This window comes from Sturnus vulgaris, chromosome 27, assembly GCF_052056855.1.
Source record: "Sturnus vulgaris isolate bStuVul1 chromosome 27, bStuVul1.hap1, whole genome shotgun sequence".
Classification (NCBI taxonomy): Eukaryota; Metazoa; Chordata; class Aves; order Passeriformes; family Sturnidae; genus Sturnus; species Sturnus vulgaris.
Window position 1 is genome coordinate 5835876 of NC_142269.1, and position 25204 is coordinate 5861079.

Consider the following 25204-nt stretch of genomic DNA (forward strand, 5'->3'; position numbering starts at 1 on the left):
ATTATTTTCTTTCTACAAGATTTTTTCTCCTCAGCCAGTCAGGATATATTCTTAACACATTCTTTAATACAGACTCTTGTCAAATAATTTGCCTCCAATATGCTGATTATTTTTTCTCTATAATCATCATCATCAGTGGCACTGATTATCTTTCACTAACTTTCTCCTTTTGTCAGAGCAGTTAATGATGGTCTCACAAACACAGGAAACCAAATTCCAAATATTGCAAATGTTCTAAGCATAATTTTGCTCACTTACATGTAGTAAATCTATTTTTGGCTGACAGCTAAACTGAACAAGTTGTGAAGGACTTGAAGTCCTGAAGGACCAGGAACTAAACAAAGATTTTGGCATTATTTTTGTCAGACAGGAATACCACGAGGTGTGGGTATTGTCCAAGAGAGCCCCTGTCCAAAGTGCCATCACAGCCTGGCAGCACAGAAAAACAGAACAGGAGAGCAGAACAAAGCTGAGTGCTGCTGATCACTGAATCCTTGCTGCCTCTTTAGTCCTCTGTTTAAATGCCTTCAGAATTGTATATATCCACCACAGCTCAGCTTCTGTTAGTTTCTTTTCATGTAATATCTGCCTAAATATCTGCCTATTTCCAAAAGCTATCATTGTCAGTGCTGGCCTACTAGAGAGAATCTCATTTAGAGTAATCAACTGTCACATAAAACATAAACATCTTCTTGATGTAGCTTCTCTCAAGTACTTAAACAATCAATCCCCTGTATGAACTGTCTTAACATTTATCTGTATAATCCACTGAGAGAAATAATACCAAAACAATTTCTGAATGAAAAGATCAGGAGCTATGGTTAGCCTGTGGCTTAAAGCTTCTTGTCCATAAGGCAGGAGGGCAGGCTAACAGATGCCAGGAATGAACCCAAATCTCAGACATTCAGATTCATTAAGTACAAAAACATTCTTTCACACACTGTAGCTGCCTGCCTGCTCACAGTCCTTTCTGCAGCACAGCAGACATGGTCTGTGCCGCAGTCTCGCCAGAAATTTTGATTTTTGCACTGTTAATGAAGCACAGGAAAAACCAAGAAGAGTTATCAAGGGTAGAGTGTTCTCAGAATGAACCTCACGACCAGGGTGGGACTGATACTGGACCCCTTCTATTCAGAGCTGAGCTGCTGTTTTCCAAGCTGAAAAAATCCAGAAAGGAGAAAAGGAAAGCCAGGAGCCAAACCCACTGGGACTGGGAACAGAACCCAAAGGGTAAAAGCTCGAGGGATCAGATGGAGACATTCTGATAGGAAAAGCAAAAACCATGCATGCAAAGAAAGCAAAGAGAGGAATGAATTCCTCCCTGGGCAGTGGGTGTGTTCAGCCAGCTCTGGGAGACCCCAGCACAAGGAGCTGTGACTGGGAGGACTCACACCACCACTCACACGGTGCCAAATGCTCTGGAATATCCATTTGGCCCCTTGGGCTCAGCTGTCTCAGGGTGTCTCCCCCCATTTCCCACCCCCAGCCCCTCCCCAGCAGAAAAGGCCTCAGCTCAGTGTCAGCCCTGCCCAGCAATAACAAAAACATCTCTGTAGGGTCATCCCTGTGCTCAGCACAGCCCCAAAACACACGGGCAGTGAAGTTAACCCTAGCCAGCCCAAAGCAGTGCTCTGCTCCAAGCAGCAGAGCCAGCAGGGACAGCTCCAAGGAGTTAACTGGCACCTGGTGCTCAGCCTCAATCCACTGCTGCTGCTGCAGTGAACCCGAGCACCCAGCCTGGAACTTTCTATCCTGGCACTGCAGTGCAGGCAGACACAACTAAAGCAGCCTCTGAAATTGCTTCAGTCACCTCCAGCTCCAGGGGCTCTCTCTGCCCCCAGGGCCACGGGGGCTCTGCTCAGCAGCCAGGGCCCAGTTTGAGCTTCTCTCTGGACAGTGGCTCAAACTTCACACACTGCCCAGGAGTTCAGTTCCTGACACGATCAAGAACTTTGCATCTCAAACAGTTGTTTGTTTTTTTTTTTCCATGGTGCAGCCTTTCCCAATCAAGTCTCAGCTGTCTCAGAGGAATTCTGCAATGCCACACACTGCAGAGTGAACACAAAGTCTGAATGCTGTGGTGTGACCTCCTGCAAGGAGCCTAAATAAATGGATTCTTATTATTCTCGTGCCAGAGACTGATAAATCATTCTGGTGGCTTTCTCAGTGATAAGAATCCTCTGGATCCACACAACAGCAGAGTTCAGGGATTCAGGGGTGACTCTCCAGGGAAGAATAACAAGCCTACAGCTCCATCTGGTGAGTCAGCCAGCCAGTGGCATCACATACAGGAACTAAAATTCAAACACTCAACCAGCACTTGATTATTTCCAGAATTTATTTGCAGAAGAAATTAATAGGACACTAATTCTCACCAGTAAATCCTTAAAAGATACCTCCCAGGCTTGCTCCATTTTGACTTTTACTCACTGGTGAAGCCCGAAAAATAATTTTAGAAGAAACTTCTGTGCTGAACTAAGAAAGATTCCACTAGATAGTCTTTTCTCTGTGCTAAAAACATCACTGAAAACTAGCAGAACTAATGTAAAAAATAAAAGAAGATAAAGAGCCCTGCTTCTGCTTCTGGCCTCAGAGGTTTAATTAATTCTGAATAACAGAAGACAGCTCAATAAAAGTATCCAAATGATGAAAATACACATTGCTAATATTCTTTCTGCTGTTGTTCTTTGCTGAGGAGGAGGAAGATATATTTGACACAAATTTGTTTTTCAGTTCAGAACCATGCATTATTATTATAAACAGTGCTTTTCATCTCCAAGGCCTTTTATGATGATGAATTCTCACATCACCAATCCTAATTACTGCAGGAGAAAAGGGTGTCCAATTTTAATACAGGCTTAGCACCCAGAAGTGGAATTACAATACAATGTTTTGTGGCTGCTAGTCCTGCATTCAGATGCCATTAATTCTAAGTTTGAAATAACTCCATGAAATGTTCACTTGTCAGCAGTGCACCATGAAGTGTTTCTGGCAGTACCTGAGGTGCAGAGGCAGGTACAACATTTATCAACATTGCAGTCTCACTGCAGGGCCAAAGGATGAACAAAGAACTACAAAATGTTATTTTCGTTTTCAATCGTAATTTTTAGTTACAGATTTCTTTCCTGCACTTATTCATCAGCTAAGAAAGATTTAGTTCAATGTGAGTAGATGAATTTACTTTTACATGTATCATCATTTTGTCCATCTGAACTTTCCTCTTTGCTCCTTGTTGTAAAATATGAGCAGCCTCTCACCTTCTCTCTTCCCCCTCTCTAAATTCATAAACTCTTAAATACAAAAACCCCAAGCTATTGCATTTTCTCTCACTGGGCTAGACTTGGCATGGTAGACACCTTTGTTCCAGGATAGATGAATATTTTAGAGACACCATCCCTTCTCCACAGAAATTGTAATCCACAATCAATTGCAATCCACAATTGTAATCCACAATCCCTAATCCACACAAAAATTACCACCCTGCCAATCAGGATGAACATATTTATGTCAATCCTGATCACACTCTTTTAGCTGTGGCCAGGAAGTTTCAACTCCAAAAGCAGAGCATTGCTGTTTGCAACAAAGTTCTTTTAAAAAGTATTTTCCTGAATTAGCATCCTTGAAGGGAGCTCTCACAGCTAAGGGCAGGTGCCCAGCAATTTCAGAGGAATAAAAACTTCTCTTTCTTCCAATACATTCTCAATTTCATTTTACATGGAAAGAAAAGCTCTCATTCCCATGTTTTATACAATCTTTGCTTCTACAATCAGGAAGAAAAATTTAGAAGTAATCCAGCATATCACTGTGGATTAGAGGCATACAAGACCTTCCAGGCCAGCTAAAATGGGCAGAGGAATTTGCACCATGACTGTACTTGGAGAGCAGGACTGAGAGGAAGGGTAAGATCCATTAATGGAGCAGTGGTCTGACATTTCAACTATTTTTAGCCTGCTCTAAAAGCAGAAGTGGTTTTGTTGCTGAGTTGCCCATCAGTGATGTTAAATATGATATCCTGTCTCACTTTTAAAACCAATTTATAATGTTTATAATATTATCTTTATGTTATAATTTATAATGTCTTACTTATGCCTCTCCACCCTCATATTACAAAACATTTGCTAAATCAGTTTTGTTACACTGAGACAAATGGGCCAGAGTTACCATAAGAGTGATCAGTGTCCCATGAAGTAAAATATTGTCTTGAATATAAGAAAACATTATCCTGTTTTCATTTTCAGTATTTCTTGATACTGACAACTACAGAAACATCACCATAAGGTAAACAGATTCAATTTTAATAAACAATTCTGGCTCTGATCTGACAACTACCAATCTACCCAGAGTAGCAAAAGTCTAACACCTAATGGTTTCTTAGCTCTGTGATGGACTGGAATTTTGACTTCCAAGTAGCAGGTGAAAGACAAAGTGCATCCATGTGAATTTCCCTTTTTTTTTTCTCATAGTGCAAATAGGTATTAAGAATACATAGTGTGAGACAAGACAAAAAAAAATCTATGTTTATAGTAAAAATTTTTAAAGGGCAATTTATAAATTAGACTGCAGCATGAAAAGTCAGCATTGTAGAAAAGGTAAGGCCAGGATTATTCCTATTTCTAAAGCCACTCCTGTTTCACACAACATGAAATTAGTAACTAGGAACTTTGAAGAAGCAGTTAATCTACCCTGACTCAATGGATCAATGGGAGAAAGCAAACAGGTAAGTAATGAGCCAGTGGAAATGACCTCTGCTTATTATTACTGAAGCATCCAGGCAAGCACTGGACACTGCCTGACAGAGGAGATGTGACAGAACACCATGAGCAGTGTTCCTCAACTGTCACTTGAAAGACACAACAGAGAAAAGGCTCCTTGATGTGGCAGCTCCATCCTGTGGGAGGAGAAACAATAAGACTGGAGCTCAAGCAGCATGATCACCTCTGGAGTTTAATTTCAAGAATGTTACCTTGCTATGCAGAGCCTGCCCCTCCCACAGCTCCAAACCACACAACCCCAAAACCAGGAGTAAAACAATGCCTGCATGTCCTTTGTGATTTCTGATTACTAAACTGAGCAGACAAAACTTCATCTGGGATCATATGTTTTACTAATACAGTGTCCCTGTTTAAAACAGTGCTAAGATTTTTCATCCTAGAGCTACATTAAAGCACAGGTGAGAATGGAACAGTTACCCTGGTTTGTGATGGGTTAACCAACAGTTCCAATTGTATTAACACAGTGCTGTAAGTCCCACGTACACATTTACACACTAATCCAGGCACAGTGCAAACAAAGCTCCCTCTCCCAACACTGCAATGACTCACTTCATCTGCAGTAAACACAATCAAAACATCATTTATTTGAATAGAATATAAATATTTCCTATACAGTGTGGAACATTACAATGCTCATTTCTGTTTAATGATACCATGCAAACAATCCAAGAAGTCAAGAGTGCTCTTCTGCAAACTGCTCTGGAAGCACATCTGTGCTGAAGTGATCTGCATGTGTGGTACTGAACAGTGATAGTAAAGAAGGGATAAGGACACTGTAATTCCATACAAGCTTTGAAAGCCATTATATTAGGACACTTAGGACTTAATTATACATCCACCACAAGCACTTCTAAATACTAATATTATTTTTTTCTTGTTCAAGTTCTTCCCTCAGCATTTGCTCTTGACATTTTTTCTAGCATGATTTCAAAATAAAAAGAGCATTTAATAACAGACTATTTCATGTCCATTGTAACAGCAAGAGATAAAAAACTATTCTTGGAAACACAGTGTGCATCAAGCATGGGCTCTGGATGGCTTCACTATCACACTGTGTATTGCACAAATCCACACAAAACACTGCAAGCACTCCATTTTCCAAGTGAATGCATCTGTGCATTTCTCTATGTGCTTCCCATTCCTTGAAGCTCCTACATTCAAACTTTAGGCACGTGTGTGCATGAAATAGAAGCTTTAGAAATTACAGAGCTCCTATTAAGAGTGAGTGAAGAGATGTGTTGGGGCTTTCAGGAACTGGTGCTTTGGTGAGATTAAAGACAAAGTTTAAATGAATCACATTCAATGTCAATGCAAACCACATATGCTATGGAGTCTGAAATATATGTGAAGACATCTGTTCTCACTGGAGTTATCTCTCTAGAAACATCTCTTTATGGCAACAGCCCCAAACAGTGACACAATTTTGTACCACCTTGAAAGACAGCCACAGAGTTCAAGAAGGACACTTTCACTAGACAAGCAGCAATTCTGTTTCGCCTTAGCCTGGTGCTTGCAATTTTGGGATCTCTAAAGGTTTGAGAAACTTAAAAATAAGAAATCCTTGAGCGGCGCATTCTAAGTCTTGAGCTTTCCCTCTCTGAGCAGGCGCTCGTTGAGCTGGCACAGCTGCCGTAGGAAGCCGTCGTTGGGGCCGATCTCGCGTTTCTGGCGCACGGCGCTGAGCGCGCTCCGCACGTCCATGCGCTGCCGCAGCATGAGGTAGGCGATGACCAGCGTGGGCGAGCGGCTGTAACCCTCCCGGCAGTGCACGAACACCCGGCCTGCGGGGGAGAACGACCACAGCTCGGGTTATGCCGCAGCCTGGCTCCGCGAAGCAACAGCCAACTGTGGGGTAGCCGAGCTGAAAGTGCGGGAGGGAATCTTTCCCTATGCGATACATGCTAACTGAATTGTAAATATATTAGCAATATTGTACTCGTATCAATAGAAAATAATTGTTACAAAGCAAAGGAAATGGTGAGACAAAGCAGACTCCAGATGTTAAGGGGGAGTAGTAGAAGGATGTAGGTTTGATAAGCAGCATCTAGAAATAAAAAGTTTCGACCTTGGAATGGGCCAAATTGGGATGATTCCAGGCATGGAAGTTGAATAAGGTTTTATTATGGGAACATATTTTTTATTGTGGGAACACTGCTTAGTTATATAACCCCAAGCTGACTGCACTTGCACTCCCTGCAAGGTTACACAGCAGACACTGATGAAGACAAAGAGCCTTCCTTGGAAATAAGATCCCCAAAAGCTTGAGAGACCCCTAACTACTAGTAGAGCATGCCAACACAACATAGTGATGTAGATTTTAGGAATGGATACTAGGAGGAGCTTTCCAGAAAATTCTGTATTAATATGTATTAGCATATAGTATATAAGTGTGATTTTAGGCTTGATTGTTTGGGATGTGAGGAAGGGTGAGCCCCTCCCTGTAACCCCAGTCACTTTTGTTTATGCTTTATACAAACTTCAATTATACTAAATTACTGACTGCCAGATTTTGTACATACTTAAATATATGTATCTAATATACTTTGATTGTATTAATTTATATACAATTGCTGCTATTAAAAAATTGCTGTTAAATTTAATATTTTCTGATAAATTGGACAAATAGAACATCATTCACAACACCAGTGATTACCAAGGAGTGAAAACACCCGAGTCTGCCCTATCAGTTTGGGGGATATAGAGTGGCTTAGCTGGCCCAGGTACAGGCTCTTGCAGTTTGAGCTGGAGACCCAGAGTCTGCTGGAGTAAGAGAAGGAGGCTGCTGGCTGTGCTTTGTGGGACATGTGGCTGTGCAAAGGACAGATATGGTGGGATGCTCTGTGAGGGACAGTCAGGGTTAGGTGGCCAGGAAAGGGACAGCTGGGGTTTAGTCAGTCATGCAGAATGGAAGGGAGTCAGTGCTATGTGCAGCTGCCTATAAGAAAAGGAATCAGTACTGTGTGAAGCTGCCTATAAGAAAAGGAGACAAAACTACCAGAGAGGTCTGTAAGAGCGAGGTCTGTGGAAGAAGGCATGAAGAGTTTGCTAATAAAGGGCTGGTGGTGATACCAGCAGTGTCTGCCTCCACATAATAACTGTGACAGGAACCAGCGAGGTGTTATAAGCACATACCAGGGTATGAAGTGTGTTCATGTTAGTCCTTTCACAGCTTGAGAAACTGTGAATTCCAAATGCTACAGGAGACGTGCTGGAGTTGGAAGAAAGGTGCTTGTCACAGTACAGGCTGGCTTATTGCTGGGCCATTGGCTGGGCCACACATGGGAGAAGCAGCCTGGTCTGCCAGACAGCACTCAGGGAACAGTGATAGAACAGAGTCAGAACCAGACAGGGACTTTACCCAGTGAGTTCCAGCCTGAGCTGCAGGAGCTGTTGCTCAGAGAGCTGAGCAGCCTAAACTTTCAACCAATCATAAGTGCTTGCCCAGGAATATTAAGATGGGTATTTAAGGTGAAGCTGAGAATAATAAAGTGCTTTCTGTCACATGAATCATAGAGTGCCATGTCTCTGTCACAGGTGCTGTTCACTCTGTTAGCAGCTACACAGTCTGTGACCAAAGATTGTGCAAAATAAAAAAAACAGGTTGCATGTCAATCTCACTAAAACAGATTTGCTACTATATCACAAGAATTAAATTATGTGTATTTACTGCATTTCTCTGATGGCTTAAGTTTTAGCTTTTATATTTTTCAGATTCTGTACTGCACTGATGTGTGACTCTGAATTTCATATAAAGTGTTACAAGTTTTCCTCCCAGCTCAGGCACACAGAACAATCCTTTTCCAGCCCCAGAACCAAGGACACCACTGCAGCTTCAGCCCCAAAAAGTGCAAACAGCAGCGAATTGAGGAGAGAATCTGGGAGGATGGGACTGCAGAACCTGGAGCTGAGATTGGACAATGAACCCCAGTGTGGGAATGGACCAAAACTGATAAAAGTGTGAGAACTCGTGACTTGGGTGTAGCCATGGCTGGGCTCCTGCACTGCCCAAGGTGAATCCTTTGAAGGCTTTTTAAAAAATCCCTACTTTATTCCTTTAGCTCTGCCCAGCCTCTGTTCCAGGGAGCCTTTCAAGGCATGATTTCCAGTCTTTGGTGGTTTTGACAAGCTTTGCCTATAAAGATGACCAGTATCAAAGAGCACAAATAAATGAAGTTTAAAATACACTGAAAACAAATATGCTGTTAGCCATGTACTGCATCTCCAAAGATTCCAGCCCTTCTGCTGCACTAACTCCATGCTGCATTCCTGGCCACTCCCCTGGCTATTTATGAAGCCACTTTAACACTCAAATAGATGAAGCTGCCTACACTGCAGAGACAAGAGGCAGAAATATCTAACCATGATGTTTGCCAGCACCAATGAAATGCTTCCAGCTGATTGATTAGGGAACTCATTCCACATATTAGATGGGTTGTACTGAGTTTGCATGGCAATATTTTGGTGGGGGAGGGGGGCACAGGGGTGCCTTCTGTGAGAAGATGCCAGAGGCTTCCCCAATATCCAAAGGAGCCAGAGCCAGCTGGATCCAAGAAGCACAAACCAAAGCCAACGGTGATGGTGATAGCACCTCTGGGGTCACATATTAAAGAAGGGGAAAAAATCTGCTGCACAACAGCAGGTGAATGAGAGGAATGAGAATGTGTGAAAAAAGCTCTGCAGACCCCAGGTCAGTGAAGAGAGAAGAGGAGAAGGTATTCCAGACAGGTAACCCAGGAGAGGATTCCCCTGCAGCCTGTGGGGAAGACCATAGTGAGACAGGCTGTCCCCCTGCAATCCATGCAGGTCCTGAGCAGAGCAGACACCCCCTGAGCCCATGGGGGACCCCAGGGGACATGAGGACAGTGCCAGAGGAGGCCATGACCCCACGGGAAGGCTGCACTGGAGCAGGGTCCTGGCAGGACCTGTGGCTCCATGGATAGAGCAGCACATGCTGGAACAGGTTTTCAGGCAGGAGTTGGGAACCTGTGGAAGAGCAAACTGCTCCTGGAGGAGCGTGCCCCATGAAAGAAGGGATCCATGCTGGGGCAGGCAAAGCTGCAGCCTCTGGGGAGGCCTCACACTGCAGAAGTTCTTGGATGTCTCCTGTGGGTGAGATGGGAGCAGAATGAAGAGGAAAGAGCAGCAAAAACGTGTGATGAACTGACTGCAATCCCCATTCCCTGTCCCCTTGTGCTGCTTGGCATGAGGAGGCAGAGAAAAACAGGGAATGAAGCTGAACATGGAAAGAAAGGAGGGGAAGAGGGAAATTCTTTTAAGGTTTGGTCTTGTTATTCATTCCCCTACTCTGATTTGACTGGTGTTAAGTGAAATCAACTTCCCCAAGATGAGTCTCTTTTGCCTGCGATGGCAATTGCTGAGTGATCTCCCTGTCCTTATCTTGACCCAGGAGCCTTTTGTTTGATTTTTTTCCCCTCTCCAGCTGAGGAGGGAATGTGCTGGCACTGCTTGGTGGGCACCTGGGATCCAGCCAAGGTTAACCCACCACATGGGCAAATCCTACAGCGAGGAATTAAAAAATAAAAAACTGCTCCCTTTGAGAAATCGAACCTGATTTTATTGTTTCTTCCTCCTTGACGTGCTTTTTCAGAAACAGAAATTTTCTCCTTCCCAAATACAGTGGGACATGTGGCCCCAGTCTACTCTCCAGAGTAAATTTTCTTCTGAGACAAGAAAACAGCTGAAGCATACACACACTCTTATCATAACCACAGCTTGCTTTGAATCACACCAACAGAAATCCTGCTGCCACATTTGCCCTAAACAGCAAAGGCTTCTCAGCTCAAGGCAAATCACTAGCATGGTAGAAGAGCTAAAACAATTAGTTCTCAACGTTTCTTGAGAGCCTGTAGTCATAAATTAGCAAAATTTAGAGATTCTTGATTATAGACATGGAAGAGAATTGACTTTTCAGAAAATGGTCAGAAGCAAAAAGGTTTCTAGCCAGTGTCTGAAGGGCTGCCTTCCAGACCTGCAGGATACCAGACCTGCCTTCCTGAACTTCCTGCACTGCAATACTAAAATGAAATTGAAGGAGAATACTCTTCTCTTCTCTTCTCTTCTCTTCTCTTCTCTTCTCTTCTCTTCTCTTCTCTTCTCTTCTCTTCTCTTCTCTTCTCTTCTCTTCTCTTCTCTTCTCTTCTCTTCTCTTCTCTTCTCTTCTCTTCTCTTCTCTTCTCTTCTCTTCTCTTCTCTTCCACTCTACATTTCCATGTCAAACAAAACTAACAATTTGCAGTTGCCAATTAATCTTAAAACTGGCTGCAACATCACCCAGCTCCAAAATTCCTCTTTGTTTACCACATTAAAACAAACAGTGGTGGGCGTGGTAGGCAACTAAGACGGAAAGAATCAGCCAATAGCAAATGGAACTGCTGCAAATTCAGATTGACTCAGAATTTACTGACCCTGAAACTCCTGAGATTAAACTGAGCAGGCACAGTCATGGCACAGCAGTCCCTTCTCTCCTCTTGCAGCCTGTTTCAGTGAGCCACAATGCCAACTGCAAGAGCTGCATTTAATTTTTAGAATTTTCCATACTCCACCAAACTGGATGTAGAATTTATTTCCATCTGTCAAAACCCACATCACAGCTCCAGCACCCCTTTGCCCATTTCAGAGAAAGAACTTCTAGAATTGTGGGAGTTCTCATTCCTGCTATTCAATGCTCAGTCACGAAGCAAGAAAGAAATTAAACACGTGTAGAAATAACTGGAATGTTGAAATAGACAACACAAACACCATCTGTCCCACTGCACTGTGTCCTAGGATTTCTGCTCTGAGGAAACACACTAGAGAAATGTGGCAATAAACAACATTGAAAATATAACCTTCAACTGTCCTGCAATTCAAGGAAATAAAGAGGCAAACGACACACAAAATTATATAATGACTTAATGTAATAAAAACTGTAAAGTGACAGTCTCTATTCTCACTGTACATTTGGAAAAAACTCCATGTAACAGGTAATGTAACTACTCTGCAGCACTTGTACTACTTGTATTACTTCTGCCTTCAAATTGTAATTTCTAATGTCCTTAAGCAACTTTTAGACTCTTAACTTATTTTTAAAAAATATTTTTAATGTGATTTAACACTTCTAAGGAAAAATAAACATCTCTTCCCAGAAAGAAACTATAATAAGCTGCAGCAGCTATTTCCCATTTCAAAGTCCCCCCTGCAGTGCCACACTTCCCTTTGCCATGTACTGGAGACCTACACGAATAAACACAAGCCTAAGCTGTCTTACTGTGTATTCTTGTGCACAGAATACTGTGTATTCTTTGATTCAGAGCCTTTATTTGCATTTTTCACTTAGTTGTTCTGTTGATAATGTGAGCAAAGAACCATTTGAAACAGCAAATTGCTAAGAAACATATGCAGTGCACAGAAAACATGGTAGAAAGGTATTTCAGTTTGCCTTACCATCCTTCTGGGAAAGGGCTTTGTCAATAAAATCAGCTGCCTCCTCAAAATAGCGACTGAGGTTAAATTCCTGTGTGTCGTTGGCTTTAATGCCATGGTATCTGATGCCTGTGCCTTCATAGAACTCTGCATTAGTGTTCACATGCATGAATGATTTCCCCTCTGCTGCATTCAGAACATGGGTTATCCCCAGGCGCTGCAGCCTCATTATGTTCTTGGCTATGAACCTGCACGACAGAAAGTGCCAAGAAAATGATTAGAATTTGGTGACTCATCTCAGTATTTAGGTACTGATAACCAAACCCTTGGATTTTTCTGCTAATAGATGCCAAATACACTGTGCCCAAAAGTGAATTACTACAGGTTATAAATACACAGAAATACTCAGAGCCATGGTCACTACTTGTGTATGAGAGCTTTCCTGGCTGACAACTGAGGAAAGCACACATGGAAGTGAATCTGCATCTACCAGATCCTACTGTGCCATTAAATTGTAACTTTCTCAACACAAAATTCTGACCAAAGTAGGAAAATACTGGAGATGATAACACATTAACTTCTAAGATTAGCTGTTATCCACATAAAAGAATTTTAAAAACAGCTATAAAAAGCCTTTATTGTCAGGTACCAGTGTTGCAGAACTTGATAAGCAGCATTTGCTACTTTAGCAGGCAGTCCAGACAAAGTGACATTACAGGGGGCAATTTTAAGCACTGTGAAACAGCACTGACTTCTTAACAGGCCACAGGAAGAAATAACTGAGTAAATGTTACTGCATCTTCAAAAGACTCATCTGAGGGCTACTAAGAGGTACAGTCCTATACCCTGTTCTATTCAACACCTTTGAAGTCGTGGAAAGATCTGTCAAGGCTATCCAGAAACACAGAGATCTCACTCAGTCTTTGAGACTCAGTGTTCCCATCAAAGGTGTTACAATTGTCAGTGTCCTAGCTGAAATCAGTATCTGAATGTGGAAGAATCCAGATGAGTGATGTTTAAGTTGCTAAAGTGCTTAGGAAAAAACTCAGTACTTGTAGGTCAGCTAAGTCCTTTCCAACTCCTCAGTTTTTCCAATAATTGTAGCAAAACCACCAGCATCCATATTCAGTGACCTACCCTGTTAGTGAACACTGAGCTGGATGCTACATCATAATCACACCTTTCAGGCTTGATGATGACAATTAATTAGATCCAGTAATAATGCCATAAGCTTTGCTAAAAGCTCCAGGATGTACAATGGCAAACAACTCACCTGCTGAGTAACACAACTGACCAGGCACAAATCTCTGCTTGTGCCCTGCAATGCAATCTATAGTAAGAGGAGCTAACCATTAATTAATAACAGGAGAGCATTGACTCCTTTCTGCCATAAACCCTCTACTTTTCATTCTCAGTCTGATTATTTCCATATGTCATTGCAATATTTGCCTCACTTTCCTGGGAAGGAAAAAAAACCCCATGTTTTATCACACTATGTGATCTCCTAGTAAAATATAAGCCCCACTGGTCAGCATTAGCAGAATGTGACAGAAAGCTTTAGCTGAAGGATAACTCAGTTCCTGCACACTTTGTGGAAAGAGGTAGCCTAGACAGATTGTTTTTAAAAGCAGCTTTCAGTATGAGTCTAACTGGAAACAAAAATATTTTTGAAAAACTCCCTACAGCTCAACTCATAAATTGCAAATACAAGCAGTCTTAGTATGAAGCTGAACTCCAGATAAGCATTTGTGCAGTATCATTTTGGGTAAGTTTCTGTGAGATGGCAATGCATCCAGGGCTTTTGCCTGGACACTTGGGTAATTGAAAAAATAAACACCCAAATTAGTTGGTTTACATCTATATGCATCTCTGAGTCCATTCACTCACAATTTTGATGTAATTCAAGGCCATGAACATCTTGAGAATTCTTTCTTCCTGACGACTGCACATCCCTTAAATTCTAATGTAAGCAGATGAAGACCTGAGCATGACTGAAGCTTCTACATTTCCTGCTGCCTGTGCCAAGCAACTATGGCAATGAACCAAATATTTGTAAGACTTTATTACCCAAACAAATGCTGACAGATTTTCCATCTGGCAGGACATCATCTGTGCCAGGGGAGAAGTTTCAGTATCTGGAGAATTCTGCTTTCAACACAAAAATCTACAGAGCAAGGCCAAACCAAAAAGGGTTAATTCAGCAGTGAGTTCCTACACTATGGAGGGTGAGAATATGGATTAATTAATGTTATATAAATCAGCATATATCTGACTGTTCAGCATCAAGAGGAACTCCCATCCTGAAATCATGGTTGAATCTGGAAACAGACTGGCTTCCCTGGAGGCAAACTCATTCCCAGTGAATGATTTCTGCAGATTTTACAGACGATTTTCTTACACAGCTGGAGGTGAAAAAGAGAATTTGTATGCCATTTGTTTCTCCCTTTCCAAACAGTCCTTGGATATCTCTCATCCTTAACATTTCATTCCAGCTGCATCATGTTGGATGTTGAAATGCTAGCTCCTTCAAATAGCAGGGAGATGCTAACATCAGCTTCATCTGGTTCCTGAAAAAAAACCACAGAATCTTGTCCATTCTCAATATGGGAGATTTACAGTTCCTCATTCTGTCAGCAACATCAGTGAGAAGTGCTTCTTTTAAACAGAGATGAATTATTTTAACAGCCATAAAAAAAGGTTTTGGAGAACCATTCATCAGCAATTAAGGATTACACGAGGCTATGAACTATTTGCATAAGGAATTATAAGCAAATAAAGCAAATTTTTAATGGCAAAAAATGCCAACCTATTAATACATTTTAACTTGCACTGTCCTGTCCATGCAAAATAATTGTTTCCTTACCAACACTTCCCTTACAGTCACTAAATTTAATATTAATTTTGGGAGAATGCCCTCCATACTCCTTACAACATACCTGCACTTATAGCACATTAAGAACAAAGAATTGCTTCATGAATTATCCACATACATTAAAGCAGACAGAAAAAGAAAGATTGGGCATTCAAAACCAGAATATTTTTACCAAATACATGTCTGGAGACATGGCCAGAATCGTTATAGGTTTCATCTGGGAAAAACCCCACAAACAAATTTCCTCAGACACAGCCCAGAAATCTAAGCCTGCTCATTTTCAGGCAAAACACTGATTTTCACAAGAATGGATGCTCTGCATAAAAGCCTTCCACCCTCCAGTGTGCTGACTGCTCCCTCCTGGCCCCATTTTTATGTCATCTTCAACCCTGATAAAAATGAATTCTGTCCAACCCTTCTGGTCAGATTAAATGTTACATTGAAACACATCTCCACTTATACAAAAACACAAAATAATGTGCACTTCCAGTGCATCACAAATTGTTATTTTGTTATTGTTTGAAAAATATATAATTGTGCTGGTCTATCCCCTATATAATTATTGGGGTTTTATTACATTTTCACTCTTGTCTTCACAAATATTGTCAAATCTTCTTGAGAAGTCAGAATTGCCTATGGTAATCTGGAAACCCATGATTTTCAAAATATTTTATCTCTGCATTTTCATTAATTTTGACTTTCATGTGTTGCCTGGAAGATCCATTACTTTGGTTCTGCCTGCAGCTTGAGGTCACTTGACAGATAAACTGTTATTCTACACTATGACAATTTAATCTCATCAGCCTGAGCGTTTCCATGCTGTCATTTTTATCTAAAGATGAGTTACAGCAGCACCACTGTGCAAAATATCCTAAAAGGTAACCAACAGAAGTTTCTGAGTCTCCCTCAGAGGTTTGAATGTTTTCCTGCGAGTTCTTGTTCAAATTCTATTAATTTTATATCATGTATTGGCATTCCAATCCCCCTACTCTGGCTGCTCTGTGAATATTTATTGCTATAAAATCTCTGTTGCTTGTTATTCATAATGTGACCCTATATTGCACACAGCAATACAAAAGCAGGACATGAAGCTCAAAATGATGTTTGAGATTCATATTGTTTCAGAATGATTAATATTGCAAATGCTGCTTCCAATGCAGGATACACCACAACTCCACTTGATACAAAAAATCCTCTTAAGAATTAATATTTCCAGTTTGAGAATATCAAAGTTCACCATGCAGTGACCAAATCTTAAAGGAAATCCATCTATTCAACTAAACCTCAGCATTACTTAACTCTCTGTGGATGCTTCAAAGATATTATTGCCCCTTTAAAGTCTTGACAAATTAAGTCATTATCTGTTCCAATTGTGAAATAGTTTTTTCAGCCACCAAGTTATTTCTTACTGCTGCCCTCCACAATTTTTCCTTTAAAAAAAGGAATTATTAAAAAAAATTTCAGCATTCTTTTAAAAACACTGACAATATAACTGCATGTCTTCTGTTTGTCCAACTAGCAGCTGAACTCTTCCTATGCTACAAACTGCACTGGTGCTTCAGATATTTTTGTTTGTCACTTATTACATAAAAAGTCCTTCTCAATGGTCAAGATTTCCACTAGACAGAGATTTTCCATTGTGCAACTTATACATGCATTATCTGTTCCTAGACACCCTTGCATTTGAATATATTAAAATCTCTGTAATTAAAATTAATTACTGAACAATGAAAACGACTCTGTAGTAGCTAACTACCTTCAAAGTTATTTATATATTTATAGCTTTATATTTATATGTTTACTGTGCAAATCAGCTTGCAAGCTATGACTTAATTTTTTCCAGGTAACTGCTCCAGATATGAAGGAGATGGCGGCTGTCAGACACTCCTGAATGATTTCAGCCCCATCTCTAGATGTGCATGTCCTGCACCACCTGGAAGCAACAAATATAATTTGGTTTGGCTTTGGAGAAAATTAATGACAACATATGATCTCGACCTGTATTTCTTTATGAGGTGTAAGCCTAAAATAGGAACAGGGATCCAGTATACTACACGTGTATATTAAAAAAAAAAAAAAAATAAAAATACCCAGTTTCACTGGGAAAAAGTGTACAAAGGTGGACAAAAAAGGAGGAAGAAAATCAGGATAGGACTGGAACAGATAACTGAAATAACGACGTGGTGCAGAAAATGAACCCCGCGGAGATGCAGCAGATCCCGCCCTGCAGCGTCAATGTACCCGGCTCCAAGCACCGGCAGCTGCTCGGTGACCGCCCAGCGCCTCCGGACACCGAACCCGGCCCGGCCCCTCCGGACACCGAACCCGGCCCGGCCCCTCCGGACACCGAACCCGGCCCGGCCAAACCCGGCCCCTCCGGACACCGAACCCAACCCAACCCAACCCGGCCCCGCCGGACACCGAACCCGGCCCAACCCGGCCCCGCCGGACACCGAACCCGGCCCGGCCCCTCCAGACACCGAACCCAACCGGGCCCCTCCGGACACCGAACCCGGCCCGGCCCCTCCGGACACCACACCCGGCCCGGCCCAGCCCGGCCCCCTCTGCCCGCTGGACACCGCACCCGCCCGGCCCATCCCAGCCCAGCCCCTCCAGACACCGCACCCGCCCAGCCCAGGCCAGCCCAGCCCAGCCCCTCCGGACACCGCACCCAGCCCATCCCAGCCCAGTCCAGCCCAGCCCAGCCCAGCCCGGCCCGGCCCAGGCCCGCTCCGAGCCCCCGCCCGGCCCCGCTCCGGCGCGCTCACTCACGCGTTCCCCACGTGGATGCGCGGCACCACCTCGTTGCTGTGCGCGCTGGGCAGGCTGTAGCAGCCGCTCTCATTAGACAGGAGGTCGTTGAGCTCCTCCACCGAGATCTGGTAATCGCCCATGGCCGAGCCTCCGCCGTCAGCCAGCAGCCCTTGGAGCAGCGGCTCCGGCCCGGCCCGCTCCCGTCCCGCCCTCAGAGGCGGGGCCGCGCCGGCTGCCGGGCCCGGGGCGCCGAGAGGAGCGGGCGGGATGGGGCCCGGCGGGACGGAGCCCGCGGCCCTCACGCTGAAGCTGCTGCTGGTCGGAGACAGCGCCGTGGGCAAGTCCAGGTGCTGGCGCGGCCCGCGCGGGGGCCCCGAGCGCAGCCCCGGGCTGAGCCCGCGGTTTGTGTCCCCACAGCCTCCTGCGGAGAGTCACGGACGGCGCCTTTGAGCCGCGCCTCAAACCCACCGTCGGTGAGCCCGGAGCCTGCCCGGGGCTGGGGCTGCTCTTTTTGGGCCTGCTCTTTTTGGGGCTGCTCTTTTTGGGGCTGCTCTTTTTGGGCTTCCTCTTTTTGGGGCTGCTCTTTTAGGGGCTGCTCTTTTTGGGCTTGCTCTTTTTGGGCTTGCTCTTTTTGGGGCTGCTCTTTTTGGGCTTCCTCTTTTTGGGGCTGCTCTTTTAGGGGCTGCTCTTTTTGGGCTTGCTCTTTTTGGGCTTGCTCTTTTTGGGGCTGCTCTTTTTGGGCTTGCTCTTTTTGGGCTTCCTCTTTTTGGGGCTGCTCTTTTTGGGCTTGCTCTTTTTGGGGCTGCTCTTTATGGAGTGCGCAGCCGGAATGTGCGGACGCGGGGGCTGCAGGGAGCGGCTGCCAGGGCAGATCCATTCCACAATTCCTTCTGACGGGTTTCCCCTGCTTACATCTTAGGTATTGATTTTAAAGTGAAGAAGATGGTGGTGGAGGGCCGTGCAGTACAGCTGGCCATATGGGTAGGTCTTGTTCCAGGCAGATGGGGATGTGCTGATACATTTGAGATGTACCAGCTTCCAGAGCTCCTTTTTGTGGTTTTTTCTCCCTCTCTTCCTTCCTGCTCCTCGTTTCTCTTTGCTGAAGTCTTCTGCGTGTTGAGATTGTATCCTTAGGCTGCAGTGCCTGTAGAATGAGTATCTTGATCGTACTGTTTACAAATACAGATTATGGTATTGGCTTTTCACAAATATTAGGGTGGATACTAAAGGTGTGCTGTTGAAATGGTTTTTAAGATACAGTTTTCTTTAGGAGTAACATAGGCTGATGAAGTGTCTTTGTGGTAAGTGAACTGCCTTGCTTGGCTAACACCCAATAAAGACACCTGCTACTGATACACCAGCTACCAGCACTGACTGTCTGTAAAAATTAAAAACCACAGCCCAAATTAAGACTGATAAGAAAAATAAATTAAAACCACAACCAAGAAACACACATGCTCTAAAAAGGCACATTCAAGGAGTGGCCACGCAAAACAGTTTCTGGAATATGGAAAATAGTTTCTAGAAAAGTTTGAAAATGTATGACAGGTCTGTGAATGTGCAGTGGGCTGATGAATTTAAGGGGTGTCTCCAAACCAGCAGGGCTGCTCTTGGCTGAAGGCCAAGCACCCGTATAACCTTTTGCTTTATTGTTTGTCTCTTATTGTGTTTTATTAAACCTTTTAAAATCTACCAGGAAAGTGAACTTTGTTTTTCACAGTACAGTACTTGCAGACAAACAAAAACCATTCTAAAGGCTTCCTTAGTCAAGGTTTGGCACTTCCTGCAGTTCTGGGAGAGCTTTTCCTGCTATTTTCTGCAGTTTCTCGAGCTCTGTGAAGTGTTCAGGGTGTTGGCATAGAGAGGTGGGCGTGCCGTGCCTGCAGGAGCCAGGGGCACATCCATGAGTAAACAGAGAAAAATGATGCTGTGGGTCATGAGCCGGCTCATTGCCTCTAGGGGCTGTGGAACAACTCGGTGTGATGCTTTATTCTGGTTTAAATCATGCCAAAACCCCCCACGAACTTCTTCTTGAACTATTTAAATGTTGATTCAGACTTACTGGGAAACTCAAATATTTGTCCTGAACTTAGTGATGCTGTATTTTCAGCATCTGCAGACTGAGATCTGATTGCAGCTGTGTGATCAGGATTTTTTGTAATATAAAACAAACATTTAATTCTTCTAAGTGGAATGAAAGAGCCTTAGGAAAGAGAGATTTTATGTGTGTGGTCATAGGTATTTGAGAAGGAAAATGCTATTACTAATTAAGTAATTGGGACTAAAGTACAATCTCCCTAGTTAACAATGAATCAGATTAGGTAAGTATATTCCCAATTTTAGTTTCCTTTTTTTTTAACAAAGAATAAATTAATTACAATATAGCTGTTAGTCTGTCAATTGTAAGCTGTACATGAAAGGAAATAAATTTTTAAAAAAATAACATTTGTGTGATTTGTTTCCTCCTTACTGTTTGTTTTGAGGGTCTTATATTGGACTTAGTACCTCGCTTTTCTTCCTTATTCATGAGTTTAAGTGAGAATACTGCAGTAATAACTGAATGAAACTACTGATTTTTAATTTCTTACCTACTTAGGCTTGTAGCAGCCTTGAAGTAGTTCTTTCTAACTAGGTTTGTCTTGTGGCAAAGGAGCAGAGGGAGATGTCTGGAGCCTCTCTTGTCTCCCTGCAGAAAATCAGTTATTCCTCATCTCATTCAGCTCAGCTGGTTTTAAACCCATCTCTGTGGCTGCTTGCCTTTTCTGTATTTCTCTTGAGTCTTTTTTACTTTCCTGTTGTCTCTCTCATGTTACAGGTGTCTGTTTATCCTTTTTACTTCCAGTCAAGTCCTCTTCCTGCTTTTCTCCCACTCCTTCACCATTTGCTGCTGCTGTTTTCTGCCTGCTTTCCTCATTCTCACATCATAATGTTTCATGTGTCCTTACTGCTCAGGAAAATTTTAAATTTGCTCATCTTGTTTAGTTTAAAATACTTTTTTTTTTTTGTTCTGAATGTATTTGATGATATGTGTTTGGGGTTTTTCCCCTCCCTGTGTAGGACACAGCAGGACAGGAGCGTTTCAGAGCACTGACCCCCAGTTACTACCGAGCAGCTCAAGGAGTTGTTTTAGGTATGAAATCAATGGAAGAAAAGCATGATTTCAGGAATTGTGGTCTTTATTTCTCCTAAATGTGCATGTCCTGGCAAAAGGAGGTTATCCAAGATAATCAGAGGAATAATTATGGTTTTTACAACATTACTGCTCATTAGCTAAACCACTGGCAGGAAATGCTGCTGCTTCAAAGAATTTTAAATTAAAAAGAGATGTCATGCTGCAAGCTAACATCTTATTATAATAAATTATTAGCCTTGTAGTTATTACTTGGGTGGTTTTCTGGTAATAAGGCTAATCAGGGGTTGTGCTGTGTTCTTTTCCCCATGATGTTTTACTTCTTTTTTTCCCAGAAACTATGGATTTGGTTGTTGTGATTATGGTAAGATTTGAGGTTTGTACACGGACAATGGATGGCTGAGCCCTTCCTGCGTGACAACAGCAATTAGAAAACAAAGGCATTTTTAATTTCAGGGTTTGTGAAGGCTAACCTTAACTTTGGTGTACAAAGTATTCTTTATCTGATCTTTAAACTGTAGTGATTTATGTAAATACAGTTATTAAGTTACCAGTGCCCAAAAGTTGCTTTTAACTCAGTCCATGTTTTTAGCAGCAATGTGTGCATGTACTTACACATAAAATTAGGTGACAAAATCCCTATATTAAAATATTCTGTGTGGCCCAGTTTAGCTCTACCAACAGGTAGAATATTTCTGTTGGTAAATCTGATTTTTCACTCACAGAGGTGCTTGTGTTCTGTAATCCCCAAGTGACTTTGGGTGAGCACAGCCTGGTGTGTTCCAGCTCTGGCAGGAGTGTGTGCTTGGTGCCTCTTTCTGTAGTTCCCTAGAACCTTTTATTTTTTTCCAGGCTGTAGTTAGGAAGTGTGGACTAAGTTCTGTCACAATGAAGGAAACATTGTCCAAGACTGTACAGCTGTAAAGCTCCTTTTCCTCTGTTCTCAGTGTATGATGTTACAAGAAAAGAGACTTTCACAGGACTGGGAGGGTGGCTGAAGGAGCTGGAAATGTACACCAGCAGCAACACTGTGAAGATGCTGGTTGGCAATAAAATCGATAAGGTCAGTTTGGGGATGCATCCTTTTACATTTTTCCCTGGATTATTTATTCACCACAATGTGTAAAGGTGAGGTAAGTGCTGTGAGTAACACAACTGTTGTGTCAGGAGGTCATTTACTCTGCAGCTGAGTTGGGAAGGCTCCACTTCTGTCATTTTAGAAGCAGATATTGTTAAAGATTTTAATGGAAGCTTTCCTGGAGAGATGATATTGATGAGATTCCATTAAGATGGTGCAAAGGTCTGCCCAAAAACTGCTAACACTGAACTTACCTGCAGCACAGGTAAAGGAAAAACTGCTGCTTTCTTTGTGACCAGGCTCTGACAGGTGGTGGGGAAGGGGAGCTCAGCTCTGGGCATGGCTGCAGGGGCCATCCCTGTGGCTCTGAGGGGCACTCCATGCTTTTGTTTCTGGGCTGCTCTGACACATCTGGATGCCTCTTGCACAGTGAGGTTCTTGCTCTTGCCTTGCAACAAGAGATTTCCAGCGTGGCTCTCCTGAGCTGGGTTCTCCTCTGCCCCTCCCAGTGTGCTCAGTTTCAGAACCTTTGTGAGCCTTTTGGACTTGACTGCTGGGCCTTTCTGGCATGGATCTTGCCTCTGGTTGATTCAGAACACAGCTCCATTCCTTTCCTGCTGATTTGGCACCTGGTGTTGGACTTGGATGATCCTGGTGGGTCCCTTCCAGCTCAGGACATTCTGTGGTTTGATGTTGCTGCTGTTCAGCTTGAGCCCTGGCAGTGAGCTATGGAGTGGGAAAATCCAGTTGATTTATACATATTGCAGACATTTCTTCCTTTCAACAAAACTTCATTTCTGCAGTGGTGCTTTTCTGGGTGCTTTTTTGAAGTGGCAAGTGTAGCTTATTTCAGTCATGTTCTTCATTTGTCTCTGCAGCCTGATCGAGAAGTGGAGAGGAATGAAGGGCTCCAGCTTGCTAGGAAACACTCCCTGCTTTTTATAGGTATGCACCTCTGGGACAGAAACCTCTGTAATCAAATGTTTATTTTGGTATTGCCTAGCATGAATGTACAATTGTATTTCAGGTTGATGCGTTGCTAGCTTTTTTTTAATACTTAATCAATATGGGTTCCTTTTGCTGGAATTCATAGGCAGGGATGAAGGTTTGAGCTTCTGCACTGACTGCAACTAGAAGCACTTTTCTCTGAAACAGATTTACTGCTATACTGTACAGGCATGAATTTTATATTCTCTTGAAGCTAGCAGGATTTTTTAATTCAGAGCCCAGAAGACTGAAATTTTCCTCCTTACTGATGTCTGCAAGGACCTTGGCTGATCTTTCATTTCCAGGTTTCTGTTGCAGCTACATAAAAGACAATATTCTTAGAGCAACAATAAAATGTACAATATGAAGATATAAAGGTGGGGAACAAACTGAGTTTCAAGAGAAATCTTGAAAAGATTTCTAGGAGAAACTGAAACACATAGGGGACAATATGCAATGCCCTCTTTATTCTTTGTTTCTCAGCTTTGTTGTGGAATAACTGTCTTCTAGATTTACTGTCACAACCTGAGAACAATTTCTTTTTCTCCATTATGGAGAAAATGGGGGACTGTGGATTTCTTTCTAGGTGGAAAAATGTGATACTTCAGACTGGGATGTATTTCTGTTTGTCCTATTCAACTTAAGTGTACCTTTAAGAGAGAATGGAGAGGAGGTTCACTCATTAAAAAACTCCCATCTTTTCTCTGGTCCCAAAATAAACTTTTATTAAGTGGAATATACTTCCTGCAAATAAGATAATCTTTCCTCTTCCTCCAGAGACCAGTGCCAAGACACAGGATGGAGTGCAATATGCCTTTGAGGAACTGGTCATAAAGATCCTGCAGACTCCAGGTCTTGGGGATGAGAGCACAGGGAAGAAGGGAGTCCAGCTCATGGAATCTTCAGCACAGCAGAGGAAAGGGTTATGTGGTGCCTCCTGTGCACTCGTTTAAATGTGCAGGTGGCTGCTCTGCCTGACTGGAGGGGACATGAAAAACAAAAGGGGTGGGGCTGGGATTCCAAGCACCAATCTGTGCCATGTTTGATGTGCATCAGTTGTGCAGATCCAAAACACAAACTCATTAGCAAAGTACATTTTTATTATTAACAAAAACCAGTGTCTCCTTCCCTTTTGCACAGCTGCTGTCTGCAGATATTTTTCTGGTAGCTCTCAGATTTTTCACTATTAAATCACAGTGCTGCTTAGAGTATTGTGCTCTTGCTGTGTGACATTCAACATGGACTTCTGCTGGAATTCCTGCCTTGGCACAAATAAGGTGATATTCTGGAATATTATTGAGAAGCTTCTCTTCCCTGGCAAGGCATGGGAGGCTTTTAGACACCCAAGTTACCTGAATGCAGTTACTGACCAGGAGTTACCCTGAGCTGTGGGCAGTTTCCTGGTTTTGGATGCTTTTAAAAAGTCAAAATTGCTCCATGTCCCCAGACAGTAAACTGAGTTCCTGGTTAATTTTAGGGTTCCAGGAAGAGGATGCACCTTTTAACACTTGTCAGGAAAACCCCCCCTGTACCCCTGCAGCTGCCCCTGTGCTGTTCTCTTTGCACTGAGCATCAGGGATGAAATGCACTCCTCATTTTGGGCTGCCTCACACCATGGCTGTGGTTTTGCAGTCGCTGTGGTTCTCTGCAAACCCTCAGCCATGGTGATAAATTTCATTTTCAATTTCATAGAAAATGTGCTGCCTTTGGGGCTTTCCACGAGGATGAGTCTGTCTGTCACCAATCCCACGATGAAGTTACCTTTTTGTCTTTTACACTTTTAATAGCAATACTGTATTTTGTTAGCTTACATTAAAATAACTGAAAATTTAAGGTGTACATTGTATGTAACTTGTGCCTTGTTTCTGTTAATGCAGATTTCTACTGTTAGATCATAAAGCAAACATAGCTTTTTTTACTGCTGGTCATTCAAAATATTTTAAGATGTTATTATAGCAACCTTGCTTTAAATAAATTCTGACCCTTAACTTTTTAACTTAAATCTGAATCACCTAAATATGTTTGTCTTGCAGACTATAAAGATCTGTTTGTAATACCGACCTAGGGTGAGATCAATCTGGCCATTTATTATTTTCATAAAATAACTTAGTTTGAAATGCTCTTACTGGAATAGTTTTTAAAATATTTCACTCGGTTTTTCATAGGATCAAGGTACATCTGTCCCAAAT

General features: G+C 42.6%; 2 protein-coding genes across 4 annotated transcripts; one reads left to right on the forward strand and one right to left on the reverse strand.

The window, feature by feature from the left end:
• Window positions 1–5327: 5327 nt before the first annotated feature.
• DUSP3 (dual specificity phosphatase 3) lies at window positions 5328–18040 on the reverse strand. 3 transcript variants are annotated; one of them, XM_088179536.1, is made up of 4 exons: window positions 17839–18020; window positions 14593–14761; window positions 12216–12442; window positions 5328–6553 (listed from the first exon to the last, which is right to left on the reverse strand). In XM_088179536.1, the coding sequence occupies exons 2-4, from the start codon at window positions 14625–14627 to the stop codon at window positions 6348–6350; spliced, it is 468 nt and encodes a 155-aa protein (XP_088035662.1). In that variant the 5' UTR covers window positions 14628–14761; window positions 17839–18020; the 3' UTR covers window positions 5328–6347. The 3 variants fall into 3 exon arrangements, with proteins under 3 accessions (XP_088035662.1, XP_088035663.1, XP_014740948.1); XM_088179537.1 differs by lacking the exon at window positions 17839–18020 and adding an exon at window positions 17308–17385; XM_014885462.2 differs by lacking the exon at window positions 14593–14761 and having other exon boundaries at window positions 17839–18040.
• A 22-nt stretch (window positions 18041–18062) lies between these two features.
• LOC106858624 (ras-related protein Rab-18-B-like) lies at window positions 18063–25017 on the forward strand. The gene is made up of 7 exons (XM_014885391.2): window positions 18063–18167; window positions 18238–18293; window positions 18740–18801; window positions 20878–20950; window positions 21898–22013; window positions 22907–22973; window positions 23793–25017. Exons 1-7 carry the CDS (start codon window positions 18088–18090, stop codon window positions 23966–23968), a joined length of 630 nt encoding a protein of 209 aa, XP_014740877.2. The 5' UTR covers window positions 18063–18087; the 3' UTR covers window positions 23969–25017.
• The last annotated feature ends 187 nt before the right edge of the window (window positions 25018–25204 follow it).